This window comes from Anser anser, assembly GCF_964211835.1.
Source record: "Anser anser genome assembly, chromosome: 3".
NCBI lineage: Eukaryota > Metazoa > Chordata > Aves > Anseriformes > Anatidae > Anser > Anser anser.
The window spans coordinates 61,850,450-61,868,360 of NC_139722.1; the positions used below are offsets into that span (position 1 = coordinate 61,850,450).

Below are 17,911 nucleotides of genomic sequence, written 5' to 3' on the forward strand. Positions count from 1 at the left end.
AGCTTATCATTTTTATGTGCTTCCTCCAGTTGAGGGTACTTGTACGAAGCCCATGATATGATTAAGTTCCCAGCCTGCCTGGTAGGTCTGCACTGGAGCTGAGCTGAATCCAGAGATTTCATGGTTCACCATGCCCATGGGTGTCAGCACTAAGGTACACATTATTTTCAAAAACCCTCTTGAAAACTAAAACTAGCTTTTCAGCCATCTCAGGGCCCACATATCCAGTCAGTGACTCACTCTGGAGTGAAACCTGAAAGAGGAGGCAAGACCCACTGCCACACTAAGACCTTCAGAACAGTCCCTGGCATGGCTTGCACAAAGACAGGACAAAGGCATGGCTGTTATGCCAGCGACTCTTCTCACCATCAGGCACTTACAGAGAGCAAGAAGTAAGCACATACCATAGAGGTAATTTTAAAAACCTTATTGGCATTTTGATTGTTACTAAGAAAAGTGCAAATCTTTGCTTTAGCTTGGCCAAACTCTGGAAAGAAAAAATACATCCTCTCTGGAAAACATGCTTTTGAAAGGTACACTATAAAGAAAAAGTTCTATGAAGAAACATCAACATAAAAGAGTGGATTAGCATCAAAAGTCTAGATCGTACTCTAGACTGACTGAAACCACCATTACAAGCCATTACTGCCCTGTATATCATAACTCCATAATCCTAAAAATATTATAGACAGTATAACAAAATTGCATGTCCTATGAACCCCAAACCTCTTCCTGTATTTTCTCTTTGAGGTGTAGATGAACAGCAGAGTAATTTGCTACTCCATTCTCCAATGTCTCATTAGTAGTAATTTTCATCATTTCTTTTGTATGTTAGAGGAGCATTTCTTTCCCAACAGCTCTGGAAAAATATTGCAATGCATAGTTATCTCTTCTCAGAATACAGGAGCTTATGAAACCCCATGCAGTATTGTGTGCTGTGAAACTCAGCTCAAAACTTGGAAAACAAATCACAAAAGGCTGCTGTAGAAAATTCAATAGCAATATAGTCATCTCAGCAGGGAAAAACATACATCGTAATTTATTTCTTTTTTATGGAATGTGAACAAGTTTATGTGATACTTAATTTTAAAAAGCTCTGTAAATGAATGGGGAAATTTTCCAGTGGTTTTATGTATTTGTGACAAATATTTCCAACAGCTGGTTCACAGAAGTCACTTCCAGCCCCTACTAATGAAGAATTACGCTGTCCGTTCTAGACAAATCAGTGTTCAGGGATGTGAAAAACATCACCACTGAGACCGAGAACTGACAAAAAGCTGTAATTTCAGAACAGTTAAAGAACAAGTATTAGGATGCTTCAACAATGTAATGTAAAACAGGTTATAATTAAAAAGTTTATTGCCTCTGTACATCATGAGAATATCATGACCCCATGATTTCATACCACTTAATAGATTAAAGGTACTGCCTCAGGCATTCATTGTGCTATAGCATTAATCCTTGTCTGACATCAGTGAAGTGTAAAATGGATTGGTACGTGGAATGTACTATTTATAGTGGAAATGGGCTCATTCTCATTACAATATCAACCTCACAATGTACTTGTCTCTTTGTCCCTCAGTGTAATTCACCAGACACAGGTACAGTTACACATCATTTTTCTTCAGTCTGCCTTAGAGGGAAAGATTTCTGAGACATGGTTACTCTAAAAAAAAATCTTACTTTAAGTTCAGTAAGATAACCAAGCAATCTGTTTTAGGATGGGTTGATTGTGGAGTCCACACCAATCATCTCACCTAACATGAAAGACCATGTTCAACATTACCATTTGGGGTGGTTATTTTCAGCTGTCATTGACGTTTCTTGAACAAATTTCAAGAAAAAGATGGCCACAACAGCAGTCTGGATTCCAGAAAACCATTTAAGGTAACACTAATTACTGTCATGTATTTTACCTTAAAATTCTTCCATTGACATACATCAGTGCTTTATTGTGATGGTTTTGACCTCAGTGAAGAACTCATAGGAATCTTTTGCTCCCTCCCTTCCTATACCTGAGGCTTTCATCCCACCAAACGGCAAGTTCAGATCTCTAACAAGCCAGCAGTTGGTCCACACCAATCCGGATTGTAGCCTTCGTGCCACCCGATGAACGCGGCCTACGTTGCTGGACCACACAGTAGCTGCGAGGCCATATTTCACACCATTGGCTCTTTTAACCACTTCCTCTTCTGTATCAAATGCTACCACACATGTCACAGGACCAAAGATCTCTTCTTGCATGCAACAAGATTCATCCTTGACTTCTGTAATAATAGTGGGCAACATGAAATAGCCTTTCTGGTTGCCAGCTGGGAGATCCAAGGAATCCACTCCCTCTCCGCAGAGGATTCTAGCCCCTTCGGCCTGAGCTTTCTTCACATAGCTCCTTACCTGAGGAAGCAGCAGGAAAACATCATTCCCAAAGAATACAATATTCTCAGAGTCCACCTCTCCAGTCTGGACAAATCAACAGGAGTCCAGGAATATATCCAATGGCATCACACTGCCATTACTTCCTTTCTAATGACAGAGGGTTATTCCCCAGTTTTTGTTGTTATGTTCCTATATAAACCTAGCAGGCACCACTGTCAGCCCTTCTCAGTAAGTATTCTCAAAAAGGTAGGACCCATGGTGAAAATACAAGTGGTCCTAGAACATCCCTCCCTTTTTCCAGGAGCTTGGGCAATTGTGCCGTGGTTCACTCATTTACTTTGAGTGATCTGTAATATTTTTTGACTTCACTATCCGGCTTATTAAATGTTTACACGCCAATAGAATGATGAAACCATGATGAAGTCTACAGAAAAATTCATCAATAAAGTTATTTCCATGACTGTTGTTATCATATGGTATACATTGGTTATGCTATTGATCATCTTCTGGTCCAAAATCATTTTCTCATTTATCTCCCTATAGAAAACCACAGAGATACCGCTGCACTTCTTTCTCTTTTTCTTCTCTTAAGCACCTTTGTAGGTTAGACTCGGAAGTCCTCTGTGGTACCACAGACGGAGGACCTCAAGCAGTGGGCGTTCCTACCACTCTACTTCACAATAGGCTGGTGAACATCCCGAGGCCTCAGGAAGAGGTTTGGCTTTCTCTCTCAGTCTGCGGTTTTCTGGAAGCTTCTTGTTTATACTGATCGTGTCAGATAGTTTGGGGACATGAGCATCTGCTGTCCTGAACTCTGTCTGAGACCACAGAAAATCATTTCATGTAAGCCACTGAAGCAGACAGCATTTAACTGTGCACTCTCAGCTCTCTACACCCATGCAATTCCAAAGTCCTGCTGGCATTCCTAGGCAACTGCGCTTGTAGCCACCAGAATGTGCAGAGTGATATAAAAATAAGACTTTTACCTCAGCCATTAACTGATGAGGCAAATAAGTGATCGCAGCAAATGCACTATTAAAATACATGAAAATGTTGCTGAGCTGTAACATTGGTCAGTATAAATTCATGACTTAGACATACCCATTTTGACTTCTTTCACTTCAAATGGGAAAATTTGTTATTTTAAATTATTTTCCCCATGCAGTTGATTTTTCCAGAGTAATCACATTATCCCAGGCCACAGGCAACAGAAACTTTACCAAACAAATACCTCATATTGGCTTTGAATCCTAATCCCTTGCATCTAATCTTGGAGAGGACATGGCATACACCTCTAAAAGCACCTTCTGTAATCCACTAAAAAATTAAACAAGATCGGGTGAACTCCATGTAACATCACCTTTTCTAGATGCTCTTTACTTATTAGTGCTCCCATGTCGACTGTAGGATCTGAGGGGCTCCCAACTTTCCACTTCTTGGCCTCTGCTACAAACCTCTTCACAAACTCATTGTATATACCCCTCTGAACAAAGATCCTGGAGGTGCAGAGACAGATCTCACCCTATCAAAACAAGCAAACAAAATCAGTTCATATTACACTGTATAACTCACAAGTTTTAGAAGTTACTTCCCAGAATAAGACTTGGGTCCCTGCAGCCTCAGTAGTGCAAACTACAATCACCAACACTGCAAAGCAGGATTTTTCCAAGATCAAAAAGGAAGAGGAAAAAAAAAAAAAAAAAAAAAAGACAGTACAGTAATAACAGGATTGTTCAGTCACTTACTAACCCAAGCAGATCTGATTTTTTCATTGATTACATGCCATCTTCCCCAACATTTTTCATAGAAAATGTGATTTCCATTTCTGAATGATCTTTCTCTTCCTTCCCTGAAAATGCCTTCCTGATGCCAGGCTATTTTTTTCTGAATGCTAGCCCTGATGTGATTTCATGGCTTTGGTGATCTCTCCTGAGGATGGTGAAGAAGAAACAGGAACACTGGTAGAATCTGAGGGGAGTCTCCTAATTAAATTCCAACAGAAGTTTTCCACTTAACTTGCAGGAAGGAATTTAAAGCAACTGCTTCCTGGGAGGATAAACAATATATCTATTTTGAGAGGTGTAAGGCCACTTTGTTACCTCTTATGCAGAGCCCTAGGAAGAGCACTTTTTATTTTGTTTCCCTGTTTCTGGAATAATGAAAATATTTTCATATTTTTCCACTTGGGGTTTGCTCATAACACAGAATCTGGAAAAAGCCCTTGACAATTTAGGATTTGGATTCAAAGGTATGCACATGTGTGCACACTCTCAGACACATGTAGACCTCCTGCTGCAAATGCAGAGTACAGAGGTGAGAGGCACCTGGTTGGCAAAGCTGGACCGCAGGGTTGTGGGGATGCATTGGCTCAAGTTGGCATCATCGAAGACGATTGCGGGGTTTTTGCCTCCCAGCTCCAGAGAAAGCTTTTTGCAGTGTGGGGCGCTCTTCTCCGTGATCCGCTGGGCTGTGAGCGTGCTTCCCGTGAAGGAGATGAGGGGGACGTCGGGATGGCAGACGAGGGCTTCTCCCGCCTTGGCGCCCGTTCCAAACACCACGTTCACTACCCCGTGGGGCATCCCTCGTGAGAAGAGAGGCACAAAGTGATCACACCCTTTCCCTTGCTCTGTAGGTTTCTGTTGTCTATGTTTTGTTCTTGGAGTTCAAAAATTACTAAAGAAAAAAGATGACCCTCAACTTAGGCAGCAGCTGACATGCGTGGTCATGGGTTAAACAATAAAAGCCATTCCACTCGTCAGCTTGCCTGACATCCATCATCAGTGACCCAATTTTCAGTTATTCTGTAATAGGGAAGAAGCAGTTTTCCTCCCAGTTTTTTTCTTAAAAGCACACCAAATGCAACCATGAGAATCACCAAGTGCTGATTCTCATCATCTTCCACTCTTGTGGTTCCTCTGCTGGCATCATGGACATAGGAAATTCTCAAGGGGAGAGCAGGAGTGGAGAGGGAGACATGGGAAGACTTCTTCATGAGAAGATAGTGGAAAAAAATAGGGAAATAGCTGGGGTGGAGAGATGGAGTAGTATGATCACAGGGAGAGCTTTTCACTCTCCAGTGCAATAATCAGTTACAGTAAAACATCTTTCCCAAATTTTTTAAGCACTCTGATTTCTGCAACAGAAATGGTGCAGCGAGTCCACACAATTCATCCAGCCTAACACATTAAGGGATTTACCTGCTTTCTCCAAGAGTTTGCACATCATCCAAGCTGTAACAGATGTCATCTCGCTTGGTTTGGCAACTACAGTATTTCCACACGCAATGGCAGGAGCTATTTTCCAGGTCAACAAATACAGTGGCAAATTCCAAGGGCTGATTAAACCAGCTACAAGAAAAAAAAAAAAAAAAGGCAGGAGTTCAGTCTAATGGGATACAAAACTTGATCCTGTAACCTCAAGCAGTTATAAAACAGTTCAGACTTATGAAGGGAATCTAGCTATGGCTTGCATTTCCAGACAATTGCACAATAAAGCCTCACAGGCAGATAATTTTAAAAGATCTGTGCAAATGATCCTAAAGGTGATCAACCAGACTCTGAGTTTTGCTGCTTATTTGGGACAGAATCATATTCACAACTGCTTTTCAGGGTTTTCTAGGAACATTAAGGCAAAGCCATAAAAGCTATTTACATCAACTGGTCCGTGGTAACATTTTGTGTTAGCCTAGATCACTCTTGCTTTATGCTACTCTTTGGAGACTTTTTCTTTTTCTTTTTCTTTTTTTTTTTTTTTCTTTTTAAACACAGCACATATTTTCCTAATAAATTTTGGCCTAGCTTATGAATGCCAAAGTTTATCAATGTGCTAACCGCTGTTTCAACAAATTACCAGATTTTTTTTTCAGTAACTGCCTTTGGGAATACTTCTACTTTACATATTAATAGAAAATGGAAGAAAAAAAAAATCTGTAATTGTTAGGTGTGACTGCTCATAAAAGCCACAGGATTCCTCACTGTTTGACTGAGTAGATGTAGGAATGGGGCTTAAGAAGGAGTGAATTTTATGAGCAATTTCACCAGAAGGACTTTTGTTCTCCATTGCTCATGTAAACTTTATAAAGGGTCCCCTAGCTTAGCCGCTTTTTTTTTTTTTTTGAGCAATTTAAACGTGAATTTGGAACATTTATACCTAATTATATAAAATTAATAATGGAGTCCTCGCCACTCCGTCGCTCGTAAAGTGGGCCCAGGCACTTTGTGAAGCAAGAGCATCATCTAGTGGCCCAGCAGAGCAGCTCCCCGGCTCGAAGCCCACCCGAGCCCCGACTGAGGTGTGGCGTTGTGAGCTGCTGCTGCTTTATTTCAATGGCAAAGTATCATAACTGAATTTACATGGAGCGGCTCAGGATTTAGCAGCCTAGTCACGTTTAGCATGCAGCCAGGAAACAATAAATGCTATCTTTGGGAAAAAAGTCCCGGTTGTCTGAGGCAGGCACTGCCCAGTTTTGGGGGTTTCAGGAGCACCGCACCAACTCCCACGGGCTCCCGTGAGGTGTAATGCACGCAGCCCAGGCTTGCCATCTCGGTGCACTCTGTGGTGTGATGGAGGATAGAAGAGGCAAAGAACCGGAGGTTGTACACGGCCCGGGGGATGTCCACCGTTCTAGCAAACGTAATAGTTTTTCCTGAAACAAAACCAAGAACATTGTTGTGTTATCACGAGCAGAAAATAGCTACTCTAAACACCACTGAGCTTTAAACTGTGCTCTGAAAACTGTGGTTTGCATGTTCTGGGGGGAAATGCCTTTTGTCCTGCACCCAAGTAATCCCCGACACAGCATAATCATCATCAATAAGAGCTCCCCTGGAATGCGTAACAGCTCAAGTCAACGCTTTGCAAGTCAGAGAAGCAAACCTTCAAATGCCACAGGAACCCAAAATCAGGAACTTCTACAAAATTCATGCACATCTACACCAGTTTGCACCAACAGCTCACATATACTAAAAATCTGGACCATGTCCTCTATTTCAGTACTCATCAACACACTGTATTTGAGATCAACAGATCACATTTTTACCCTGATCCTTTGACTCTGCTTGGGCAAATTCTTCCAGGTCATGTTCAATCAGGTCTGCCAATTTGTTCATGAGCCGAGATCTTTCCAATGGACTTTTTGAGGACCAAACTGGGAAGGCATCTTTGGCAGCTCTGACAGCAGCTTCCACCTAAAAAAAAGCAAAAGAGCAGTGGTGAATATTAATCAAAGGCCTTAGAGAGCATATCAATCAATCAGACCTGCTCATATTTGAGAGGTTAATAATACAAACCACATTGCTGGGAACACTGCATCTCTTCAGAGTTGTGACAATTGATAGCTTCTCCATTTCCATTTTCTCAAGACATTATCCCATAACTCAAAAAATGCTATTGACAGTTTCTTTTCTTGATACAGCATTTCACTCTAACTCAGGCTTTTCTCTAAACTTGTGGGCAACCCTCCAGGACTGGAGGAAGTGTCAGGCCAGTCACCTGGCACCAGCAAGCGCCACTGGTCCAACGCATGCAGAATCTGGTTTCTCATGGGGGAAGGTACAAGAGTTTCCTGGAGCAAATGCAGCCTCAGTTTGAATATCCACAGTTTGGCCTTGCAACACAGGACATGAGCAATGAAAGTAAGGGGTTGTGGAAGGAAAAGACTGAGTGCCCTGCTAAACTCTGATTTCCTCTCCCTTTTCCCCAGTTGGTTCAAGCAAGGACTGAGAACATGCCTATGGAAGAGCCACTCAGAGAAAAAAATTATTCTTACCTGATCACAGCTGGAAACTCAATAGTGTCCCCACATTAGAAAGGAGCACTATTTATTATTATATTTTTAAACTCTTCTGTTTTAGTTATTTCTCTCATTAAATACCTAGTGAAGTCTACAGATGTGAAGAAAAAAAAATAATAATCACTATATGCATGTATGTTGATGCTAGACATAAGCTAGCTAAGACTACCAAAAAGGACCAGTGACTTACTGTGTGAGGTCAAAACTGTGATTTGCAGTACTGGAAATGTGAAATGTCTTCTTCCCTTCTCTCTTCCCATTACCCATTCTAAATTTGCTCCCCCAGCTGACTTAACACATTTATAACTGACATGTATTTCTGTCTGCTGATCCTCTGAAATTTGGGAAGAGTCCAGAAGGTTCACTGACTCAGCCTTAAGCACGGGGAGCAAGAGCTTTGTGCACAAAGTTAGTTTGCTGTTAGTTTGCTGTCGCCTAGGAGCAGTTCACTGCTGCTGAGGTGTTTTGGCTGGCAGCAGGCCTGAGCTTCACGTCCCACTGCCCTTCTGTGATGCTGCTCTGCAGCACGGCTGGAGGAGGCACAGCACAAACACATTCACAATAGGTCTCCCTCCAACCCTGATGGAGCAGCAGTACTAAACACCAGCCAGCCAGGCTGGCAGCAAACTCGTGTGGCTTTTTTGCTGTTGTTTTTTAAATCAGTTGAAAGCAGAAATGCTGAGGCACTAACGAGCCTACTCCTTTTCTTACCCCTGCCATCAGAGTGGTTCCAAACAGCGTTCATCAATATGGTGATACGCACTTGATAAAAAAAAAAAAAAAAAAAAAAACAAAAAAAAAAAACACTATATTTATATTTAAATATAAAACAATAGTGGCTGTTTTGCAGGTGTTTTCCCTGAGATGTACATAGTTTCTGCATGGTCCTTCAGCCTGACTTTTCTGAATACTGGCAGGATACCAGCACTTTTCTAAAGCAAAACAGGCTTCAAACCATTAAAATTCAACAGAAAGCTCTCTCCCCCATCAATCTTTTTCTCTGGGCACTTAAAGTAGTTACCTGGGTCTATTGATTTATAAGTGGGTCCATCCGGATGCTGTTTACCAGTCTCCCAGATTGCTAAAATGGCTACCAACAGCCTTCCATATTTTAATTAAATGCACTATTTCATATTTTTTGATTATATATCACTTAATTGCTTCTACTGCCTAACATATGCATCAAGGTGGGCTTTTTGCCAAAGCTTAGTTGATTTCCCATAATTTTTGCTCAAAAATTTCTTCAGCTTTGTGTAACCTAACCAAGTACTTAACCAGGAGGATGTCGATGTAATATAAATTAGATGATTCTGGCCTCTGCTGATGTTGTCACAGCATTGGACATGAACAGGAGAAAATATAGTCTTCCTCAAAATAAGAGACAGTGTTTGAGGGACAGGATGTTAGTGGTCTGGAGGCCAGACTGGGAGATAAACCAGCTCAGACAAGGTCATTCAGATCATTGGCTAAGCCCACAAACCCAGACTCTACCCTTTCGATTGTAGTTCAACCACCAAGCTTCTGGAGTACGGCCAAAGCAGGCCTGGGAAAGGGGAACTGCAGCTTCTGGAGTGAGTCAGGTGTGGAAGGCAGGCTACCCTGAAAAGGTTCATCCTCTGTGAAACGATACCACCTTCACTAATTAACTTGTTCTTCCACCCTCCTGTCATTAGGTGCCATTGTGGTGCTGCTTCTCATCTGTCCTCTCCTCTGCTGTCTTTTCCACCTGGTGCTGCAATGCTCCAAGAGAGGGCTGATGTGAAAGGAAGACTATCTGCATTTTTAACCCTCCAGCAAGTTTAAAAGGAAGAAGTCACATTTTCATGGACAGCAGAAGATAAAATTAGCTAAGGAAGGAATGAAGTGACAATAGACTAGTCTAAAAAAGCAACAGAGAAAAAAAAAAGAAAAAAAGTCTCATACAGAAGTAGTAAGAGGGAGCACAGATTAAGCAGTTACCTAGTTTGACTAGCAAAAAGAAGTGAAGAAAGTCAAGCCATAACGAAGACACGCATAAGAATTCAGCTATGAACTTGTGTCTGAAACACTTCCTTCTGCTTTCCTCTCCTGCACAAGAAAGGGGCAGAAAGAACACACTTTAAAGCTATCATAAAAGGTTCACATCAAAATACCCAAAGCCGCCCTGGGGAGGACATTATGCATGCTTTCCCTATGGGAAGATGCATAGGAGCAAGATTCTTTAAAGAGAGATTTTTTTTTTTTTAGACATTTTTCCTAGGCCTAATTAGCAATCATCACCCTGTCTTTTGGAGATAAAGGGCATCTGTTCAGCCTGCATCGTGGTTTTGGCAGAAACCAGCTAACCTGGCCCCTGCAGCTGACCTGGTGTTGAATACCATGGCCAGCAATGGGTTTCCCCTCTGTCTCCATTCTCTGTCCTAACTTTCCACTAAAACCAACCAGAAAATCTCCAACAAGATATTGAGCCTTGCGAGAGAAACACAAATTCTTCATTGAACCTGGACTTAGATGCTTATTTTGAAATCTCTAGGTATCCTCTAAGCAGTCTGTGATTGCACTTTCTCCTCCAGCACATTCCACTAGTCACCAGCGGAAGCCAGCTCTGCAAAGCCCGATCTTTTTATATAGCTGTCTAACAGCAGGAGCAAAGCACTTGCTGACTTTACAGGACCCAAACACTATGCACAATCCCCAAGCTGAAAGAGAAACACCATTGTTCTTCACATATATTTGAACTACAGCTCCAGCATGGCCAGTAGCCTAGTTTTGTTAAGTTGCTCTGGCATTCTCACATCTCTCTTGTTTTTATGATTCTGCAAACAGGAAGATTTGCACCTGCACATCAAAGAGAAGTCTTTTCAGGCATAGTTAAAGGTTAGAGTGAACTTACACAGATGTATTCTAGCAAACCCAACCTGTTACACTTTAACCCTTGGTCATCAGCATCTAGCAAATATTTACTCAATTGAAATTACAGTGCAAAGGTTTCTGCTGAAAGAAGCAAGATGTCAACAGGGCTGAAATGCAAGTGGAAGGAACAGTACACACAGTAGCAGTTTGTTTTTTTAAAAAATAAATGTTTTGAAAATGAAAATGCAGTACGCTACTAGTGACTGTTTTCCAAGCCTTCGAGCCTTTTGTATTATGTTATCTTTTCCGGTTGTTTCTCTCCATCTCAAACCTGAAGCAATATGGTAGACACTTCTAGGTCCCTTATAAAGCAGCAGCAATGACACTGCAGCTCGCCCGATGAACGTTATGTTACCCTTCTACACTAGAATACATTCAAGGTACCCAGAGACATTCATCCCACCAGAGAGCACAGGTCTAGGACGCATTATGTTGATGCAGAGGACAGACTGCTTCATAAGGAAATGTACACTCGCTGCAGCTTTTTTTTTTTTTTTATGACACCTCAGGGGAAGAGCCAGAATGTCAAAATCCTTTTAAATGACAACTGCAAACGATCAAGACACAAATGTAGAACCCTGTATACAGTGCCTCTAAGTTTGTTTACATTGGCTTAGGTTCTAGCCTGTAATTTTTTAATAGCAAAATGAAAAAAAAAAAAAAAAGTATTTGCTGCCACAGCAATAAATTAGTGTTACAACACAATCAAGAACTTACTCATTTAAACCTTAAAGTCTTCAGCATTTATTTTTTTGATCTCTCACCTTCCAACTTCTCCCACTCACGATACGCATTTAACATTTCTACCTCTCTGTGCCCTTGGATAGTACTCACCTCTTCCTTGCCACTGTCTGGCACCCTGCAATAGACATCTCCCGTGGATGGATTATAGGAGTCTATGTAGGAGGAACAAGGAACAAATTTGCCAGCTATAAAGTTTTCCAGCACTAAGAGAGCCTTTGAGTGAGCCATTGTTAGCTGCTTGCTTCATCAGCGATTTTTTCCTAAGAGGTGTCAATTTAGATTTGTAGTTCTGTAAGTATTTGCACAGCAAGTTTGAACTCCTCCCCTCTCTCTCCGTCTTCCCTGCATTGCTCGTTCATAAGTCAGATGAAACTCCGGCAACAACAGAAACAAAGAGTGAACGGGGGAAAATTACTATTTCTGTGACTTCCCCCACCCCAGGAGCTGAAGCAGGGAGGCAGGATCAGATTAAGATCTATGAAGAGAGTTCCTTTCTCTTACGGGAAAAAAGCACTGAAGAAGGGGAGAACAAAAATTGCTCACAGGAAAATTTCTCCGTTTTTCAAGCTAGTCTGCAGAAAGTCCTTCTGCAACAGCTATACAAAATAATTCAAGATTCAAATACTTAGCCAGGGACCTACTCCTTCCCATCAGTAAACACAGAGAAAAGACAGTTGTACTAGCTTGTCTGCAGCTCACGTTTACTGCTTTATCATCAGCGCTTGTGCTTGTAACCTCCAAAACAATTGCTCTGCTAAGATAACATTTTAAACATAAGAAACTCAATATTTTCCTCAAACTAAGCAATACAAGCGAGTGCCACTTCAATTAAAAACTGTTGAGATGCACAATCCTGCCTGGTACACTTTGTGGCACGTTGTCAGAAACCCACTCTAAAAAAGAACAAGACACCTGGTTTCATATTTTGTCTTTCCTAGCTATTCCAGTGGAAAGTATCTTACTATAGAGAAGCCTATTATATAAAATTAAATTTTGCTTCAACTTCCCAAGAACCTCAACTTCCCAGTAACAGCTGTCTAAAACATATTTTTCTCCAAGAAAGAACACTTAGACTATCAAATGGCTCTAATATTGCATGCCATCTCTTTGCACTCCACACTTACTCAAACTGCTACACCCATATTGAAGAGCAGAATGCCTATTTCTTCTGTGAAGAAAGGCTCAGAGAGCTGGAGATGTTCAGCCTGTAGAAAGGAAGGCTCTTGGATGACCTTACTGCAGCTTTTCAATACTTAATGGGGACTTATAAATAAAATGGAGAGCAACTTTTTGCTTGGGCAGACAATGACAGGACAAGGGAGATTGGTTTTCAACTACACGAGGGGAGCTTTAGATTAGAGGTTAGGAGGAAGGTTCACTCAGAGGGAGGAGAGGCACTGGAACAGGTTGCCCAGAGAAGTTGTGGATGCCCCCCATGGCAGGGGGGATGGAACTAAGCGATCTTTAAGGTCTCTTCCAACCCAAGCCATTCTGTGATCACCACGAGATTGTGGACATCTCAATCAGCAGCCTAGAAAGTTTTTGAAACCTAGACCACAGCCAAGCCATAAAATTTCTCTTGGATCAACACAAATCTTGATTGAATAAAGGTGATATGGCTCTGTTGCCCAACAACAGATCTTTTATTCATCAACCAATTGGAGCCTCTGGGGAAGGGTTCAATCCAGTGTCGAAAGGTAGCGCCGTCATGTTGAAACTGGATTAGGTAATATCTCTGGCTCTCCCAAGCTACACAGGGGGAAAGCATGTCCTAGCTTTTCTGCAGTCACAGAATACAGAGTACCAAAATTTATGGCAACTATGTGTGAGAAGGGTTATCAGAGGTTCATTCCATATCACACTTCCTTGTCTACAAGCAGCAAGGAACTTACCAAAGTCTTAAAACTGAAGACACATTCTTCTGCTTGCAGCACCACAGAAGGCCCCCGATATAAAATCAACCTTAACATTTTCTAGGACTGAACACAAGTTCAAATGGAACAAGTTCAAAACAGGAGCTTGTCAGTATGCACTTCTGGAATCTTACAAGTGCACTGAAACATTCATGATTGGCATGTTGAAACTGCTACATATTTAAATGCAATTTCTGGACTATGAGAAGATGTACTAAATAGTGATATATCATAAACTTCAGTTTTGGCAATAACAGCTTTCACGTATTCATAGGATGTGGCATTATTCATTTCCACATAATGTATCTCTAATACTTCTACAAACATGCATGCAGCAAGGAGTAAAATTTATATATGTGGTCAAGTATAACAAATACCTGCTGAACTGGGGCTAAAGCATGCAATTACAAAACAGGCTACCTTTCACTTGTGTGGAAAGAGTAGGTATGAACCAGCACAAATGCATGACTTTGAACAAAATAACAATCATAGGTTTCTTGTGTTTACTATGCAGAACACAGCTTTACAAGCTTCAGTTAAACCAAGTGACTGATGCATTCAGCTGAGTACTCTAGTTCTTTCCCCCACGCTGTGATCAAACCAGAGTTCTCTCCGTGCTGCACCTGTGTACATTTCCTGGAGTTCCTGAGGACCTCTCACAAAAAAAAAAAACAACCACATGCCTTCCAAACTGTGGTAAAGGGGAGTTGTCCTGAGTTTATTCTGGAGATGGCAGAAGAACCCTACAGAACTCTCGTCAGTTGGGTGGCTTCACCTGCCCCCTGCCTGAAAAGCGGGAAGGAGTTACAGGCTTCAGTAACCAAAACAATCTGGCTTCAGCATATATCTCAAGATTGAACTCCCAGCTTTTGTTCAAAAGAGTACTACATCTGGGTGAAAAGGATGTATACGCACAGTAGCTGCACTAAGAAGCAGCAGGAGAAAAGCTGAAATTATTTCCAGAGAAAGACAAGCCACTTGCCAGTTTTGCATTTTAGTCTGCAAGTTTATACTGAAATTTATGAATTATGGAAAGCAAAGAAAGATTTAAAAGGATTTAGAAGTGCCTAAGTAAGAAAAAAATCAGAGAGTCAAAATTATGCTCTAAGTTATTTTATTAATTTTACATTTTAAAAAATAAAATTAGCCAATGTTGGCACAGCTTCCACTACACAGCAAAAGAAACTTTTTTTTTTTTTTTAAATAAGTTTTGGGACAGGAAAAACAATCCTGTGACAACACTACATGCCAGTCTCTTGGAACCAGAGTAGATAGTTCTTTTTTCCCTGAATACGCATTCAATTCAAACCTCAAAATATATTAGACCAATAAAGTTACTTTACTGAATTAATGTGCAGCAAAAAAAGCAAATCAAAGAAAATATGTAAACAATTTATGTCTGGAAGTAAGAAGTTTGTTTCGTGATGATTCACTTCTTTTTTTCTCTAATTCAACTTTCTAAGATTTTTCCATCAAGCTCTTTAAGGGGTAAATTCCACATGGAGTAATACATGGACTCTTGTGATCACTAAGTGCAACATTAGCAACTTCTTGTCAGTTGGCATCTTGTTCTGTAGTGGGAGAGACTGATGAAGGGCTCCCCAGAAGTCTAATACAAAGTAACTTTCGTCACCATCTTCTATCCCCAAATTAATTGCACTTGTTCCTTCAGCTGAAGTAACTGGATTCTTAAACAGATGTTTGGTTATCTGATTGCATTTTGGTTGGATTATGGAAGTTCTGGCACCACTGTCATTCTTTAATCTAAAAATAAAAGCAAATGGAAGAAAAACTGGTGAAAAATGAAGTACTAATTGTAAAATGATCACCTCTTTTTAAAGTGGTACTGTTAAACATGGGAAAAATAATTCCTTTTGCTCTGAAATTCTCTGGAACAAGTTTACAAGGACTAAAATAGTAACACCTAAACAACAGTTTAGTCCCCAGTTCCACAAATATTTAGATCTATGATGTCTGATATCACCCCACTCACTTCAAATTACATTTAGTTAAAAAAAAAAAAGAGAGAGGGAAGGAGGGAGAGAGAGAAAGGGAGGGAAGGGGAGAGAGAGAAGTGCAAGATCAAAGCCCTCATTCTGGATCCTACTTAAAACCAGATACCATTAAAGCACCGAGCCTCTGGTAGACCAGAGAGAAGCCTGAAATTTTCAAGCTCTAATTGCACATTTTAACATTAAGAGACTTAGCTTTAAGTCACAGTACCAGAACTTGGTTAATGTAACTGAATTTCTCTCCCTCTGGTCTAGAATTAGAATTTAAATTCTAATTAAAAGATCATAGCGATATTTTTTTCCACACGACAGATAAAGGGACATTTTTATTTTTTGCTCCTAATACAAGGTAAAGCATTTTTATTTAGCCCCACAGCTTCCTTCCACTTACACATGATTGGATAAAGACTAATGTATACTAAAACTGTGAAGAGCTATTTTTAACTAGTGAGAGAGGAAAAAACATACAAGATTCAAAAGTTAGAAACAGATAAATTTTTGCTTCTTAATAAATTGAACAGAACTGTGGCAAGTTTTCATTATACCTTTCTGAAGCATGGCCTCTTTTTCAGCAAAATAAATTCACTTTTTAAAAGCTAAAGGGTACAAAAATAAACTTTGTCGTAATCATAAAAAATAAATGCTAAATGAAGTCAACACTATTCCTTTAGAGTATAGAAATTCCACTATAACAACGACATACCTCTGTGATAACTCCCGCAGCAATAGTAGAACCACTGTAGCGTAACATAAACCTCCCAAGCTCTTTAAAATCTTTATACAACTCTAGAGCAACGGGCCTTTGAGTCTGTAGTTCTATTAAAGCATTCTGGCCTTTAGTCAGGAACCTGAAAGTAAATAAGCACAAAACTATTAGAAATATATGTATGTATAAATGAAAACAAGAACAGTGAGTAAATGGAAAAAAATAAACTCGTAAAGCCAAAAGTATAATGATCAAGCTTAATTTCAAGTGTAACCCAAGGCACCAGACTGAAAACTCATTCACCTGGAGCACACCTTTTAAAAAAGCATCTGATTTTAATTTAAAAGCTTCCAGAGAAGGGCATCCACCACAACATTTAGAAAATTATTTAGGATGTAATTATCCCATTAGCACCTGGTTTTTACATGCAGGAGAAATCAGTCTTGTTTTAAACCCCAATCCTAACACTGAAGATCCAACTCATTATTCTGTGGAAGTCATGACTTTTCTTCTCATCACCCTTCAGTAACAGTCTGAGCCATGCAATTTCTGGAAGATTATTATTCTGATAATGCTGCATATATCAAATAACACCTCTGTCCAAATACAGCTTTAAATAACAAGAGCGACGTTCCCATAGTTTAACTTGTATGGGAAGATTCTTTGTTTTTCTCTGACTGACTGTGTATTAGAAGTTACTTTAGACAGTAACCCATCTCCAGAATTGCACCAAGGTTCCCACACTGTTTCAGGAAGAAAAGAGATAATGCACGTCATTCTACTTCTCAGGTGCTCAGCACTCATTAAGTGGGAATAGAGTTTTTCACTTTGAAAAGCACTCTGAAATCTAAACATGAACCAACTATAACAATGAAAGCATATTTTTATGTCCTTATAAACATATTATTGCTTCTTAATAGAACCTTCTTGCTACCAATATTTTAACTAAAAATCAGCCCATTTCTTGTGTAATCATTAACTATTTAAAACACTTACTTAGGCTTTTTCTTTGTCACTTCCCCAGTGCTTTTGTGCAGGACACTCAATAATCTTCTAATAGTAGCAGGTTCACTTACGGTCTGATAGTGTAAAAGCACCTAAAAATATTTTTTCAATTATTAAATATTATAAAATAATCAGAAATCCTAGGTGTTAATACTTGAAAATATCAAGTTTCTTTAAGAGTGATCTTTAAAACAAAATCTTATAAAAATCCTCTCACAGGAGGAGTTACTGTATTCAGGAACTGATTCAATTTATTAAACCTTGTGTTCTCTGCCAATATGACAAAAAGGTCATATACTAGTTCATCATAACTACATTTTTCATTCTTCAGTGTTTTTTTTGTGTCTTGTCATTGCAGTTCTGTAGCATGAACTGATTCCCCACCCCCTTACCCCCAAGGTATCTTATAATCAAGTGCATCATTATAGTCCTATAGGGTACGTGCTTTCAAAAGAAGAGTCTAGCCTGATTC

General features: G+C 40.1%; 2 protein-coding genes across 3 annotated transcripts in view; both read right to left on the reverse strand.

Moving 5' to 3' along the window:
* Positions 1-1,312: 1,312 nt before the first annotated feature.
* ALDH8A1 (aldehyde dehydrogenase 8 family member A1) lies at positions 1,313-12,147 on the reverse strand. Its single transcript, XM_083829362.1, has 7 exons — positions 11,894-12,147; positions 7,415-7,562; positions 6,866-7,021; positions 5,574-5,723; positions 4,701-4,957; positions 3,737-3,898; positions 1,313-2,394 (listed from the first exon to the last, which is right to left on the reverse strand). Exons 1-7 carry the CDS (start codon positions 12,029-12,031, stop codon positions 1,942-1,944), a joined length of 1,464 nt encoding a protein of 487 aa, XP_083685488.1. The 5' UTR covers positions 12,032-12,147; the 3' UTR covers positions 1,313-1,941.
* Positions 12,148-14,813: 2,666 nt separating this feature from the next.
* Positions 14,814-17,911, reverse strand: part of HBS1L (HBS1 like translational GTPase) — a 61,397-nt gene continuing 58,299 nt past the window's right edge. For both annotated transcript variants that reach the window (XM_083829350.1, XM_083829351.1), the window contains exons 16-18: positions 17,431-17,531; positions 16,432-16,576; positions 14,814-15,480 (exon numbers count right to left, since the gene is read on the reverse strand). In XM_083829350.1, the coding sequence (XP_083685476.1) occupies positions 15,469-15,480; positions 16,432-16,576; positions 17,431-17,531 (258 nt within the window). In that variant the 3' untranslated portion in view covers positions 14,814-15,468. The remainder of the gene's footprint in view (positions 15,481-16,431; positions 16,577-17,430; positions 17,532-17,911) is intronic.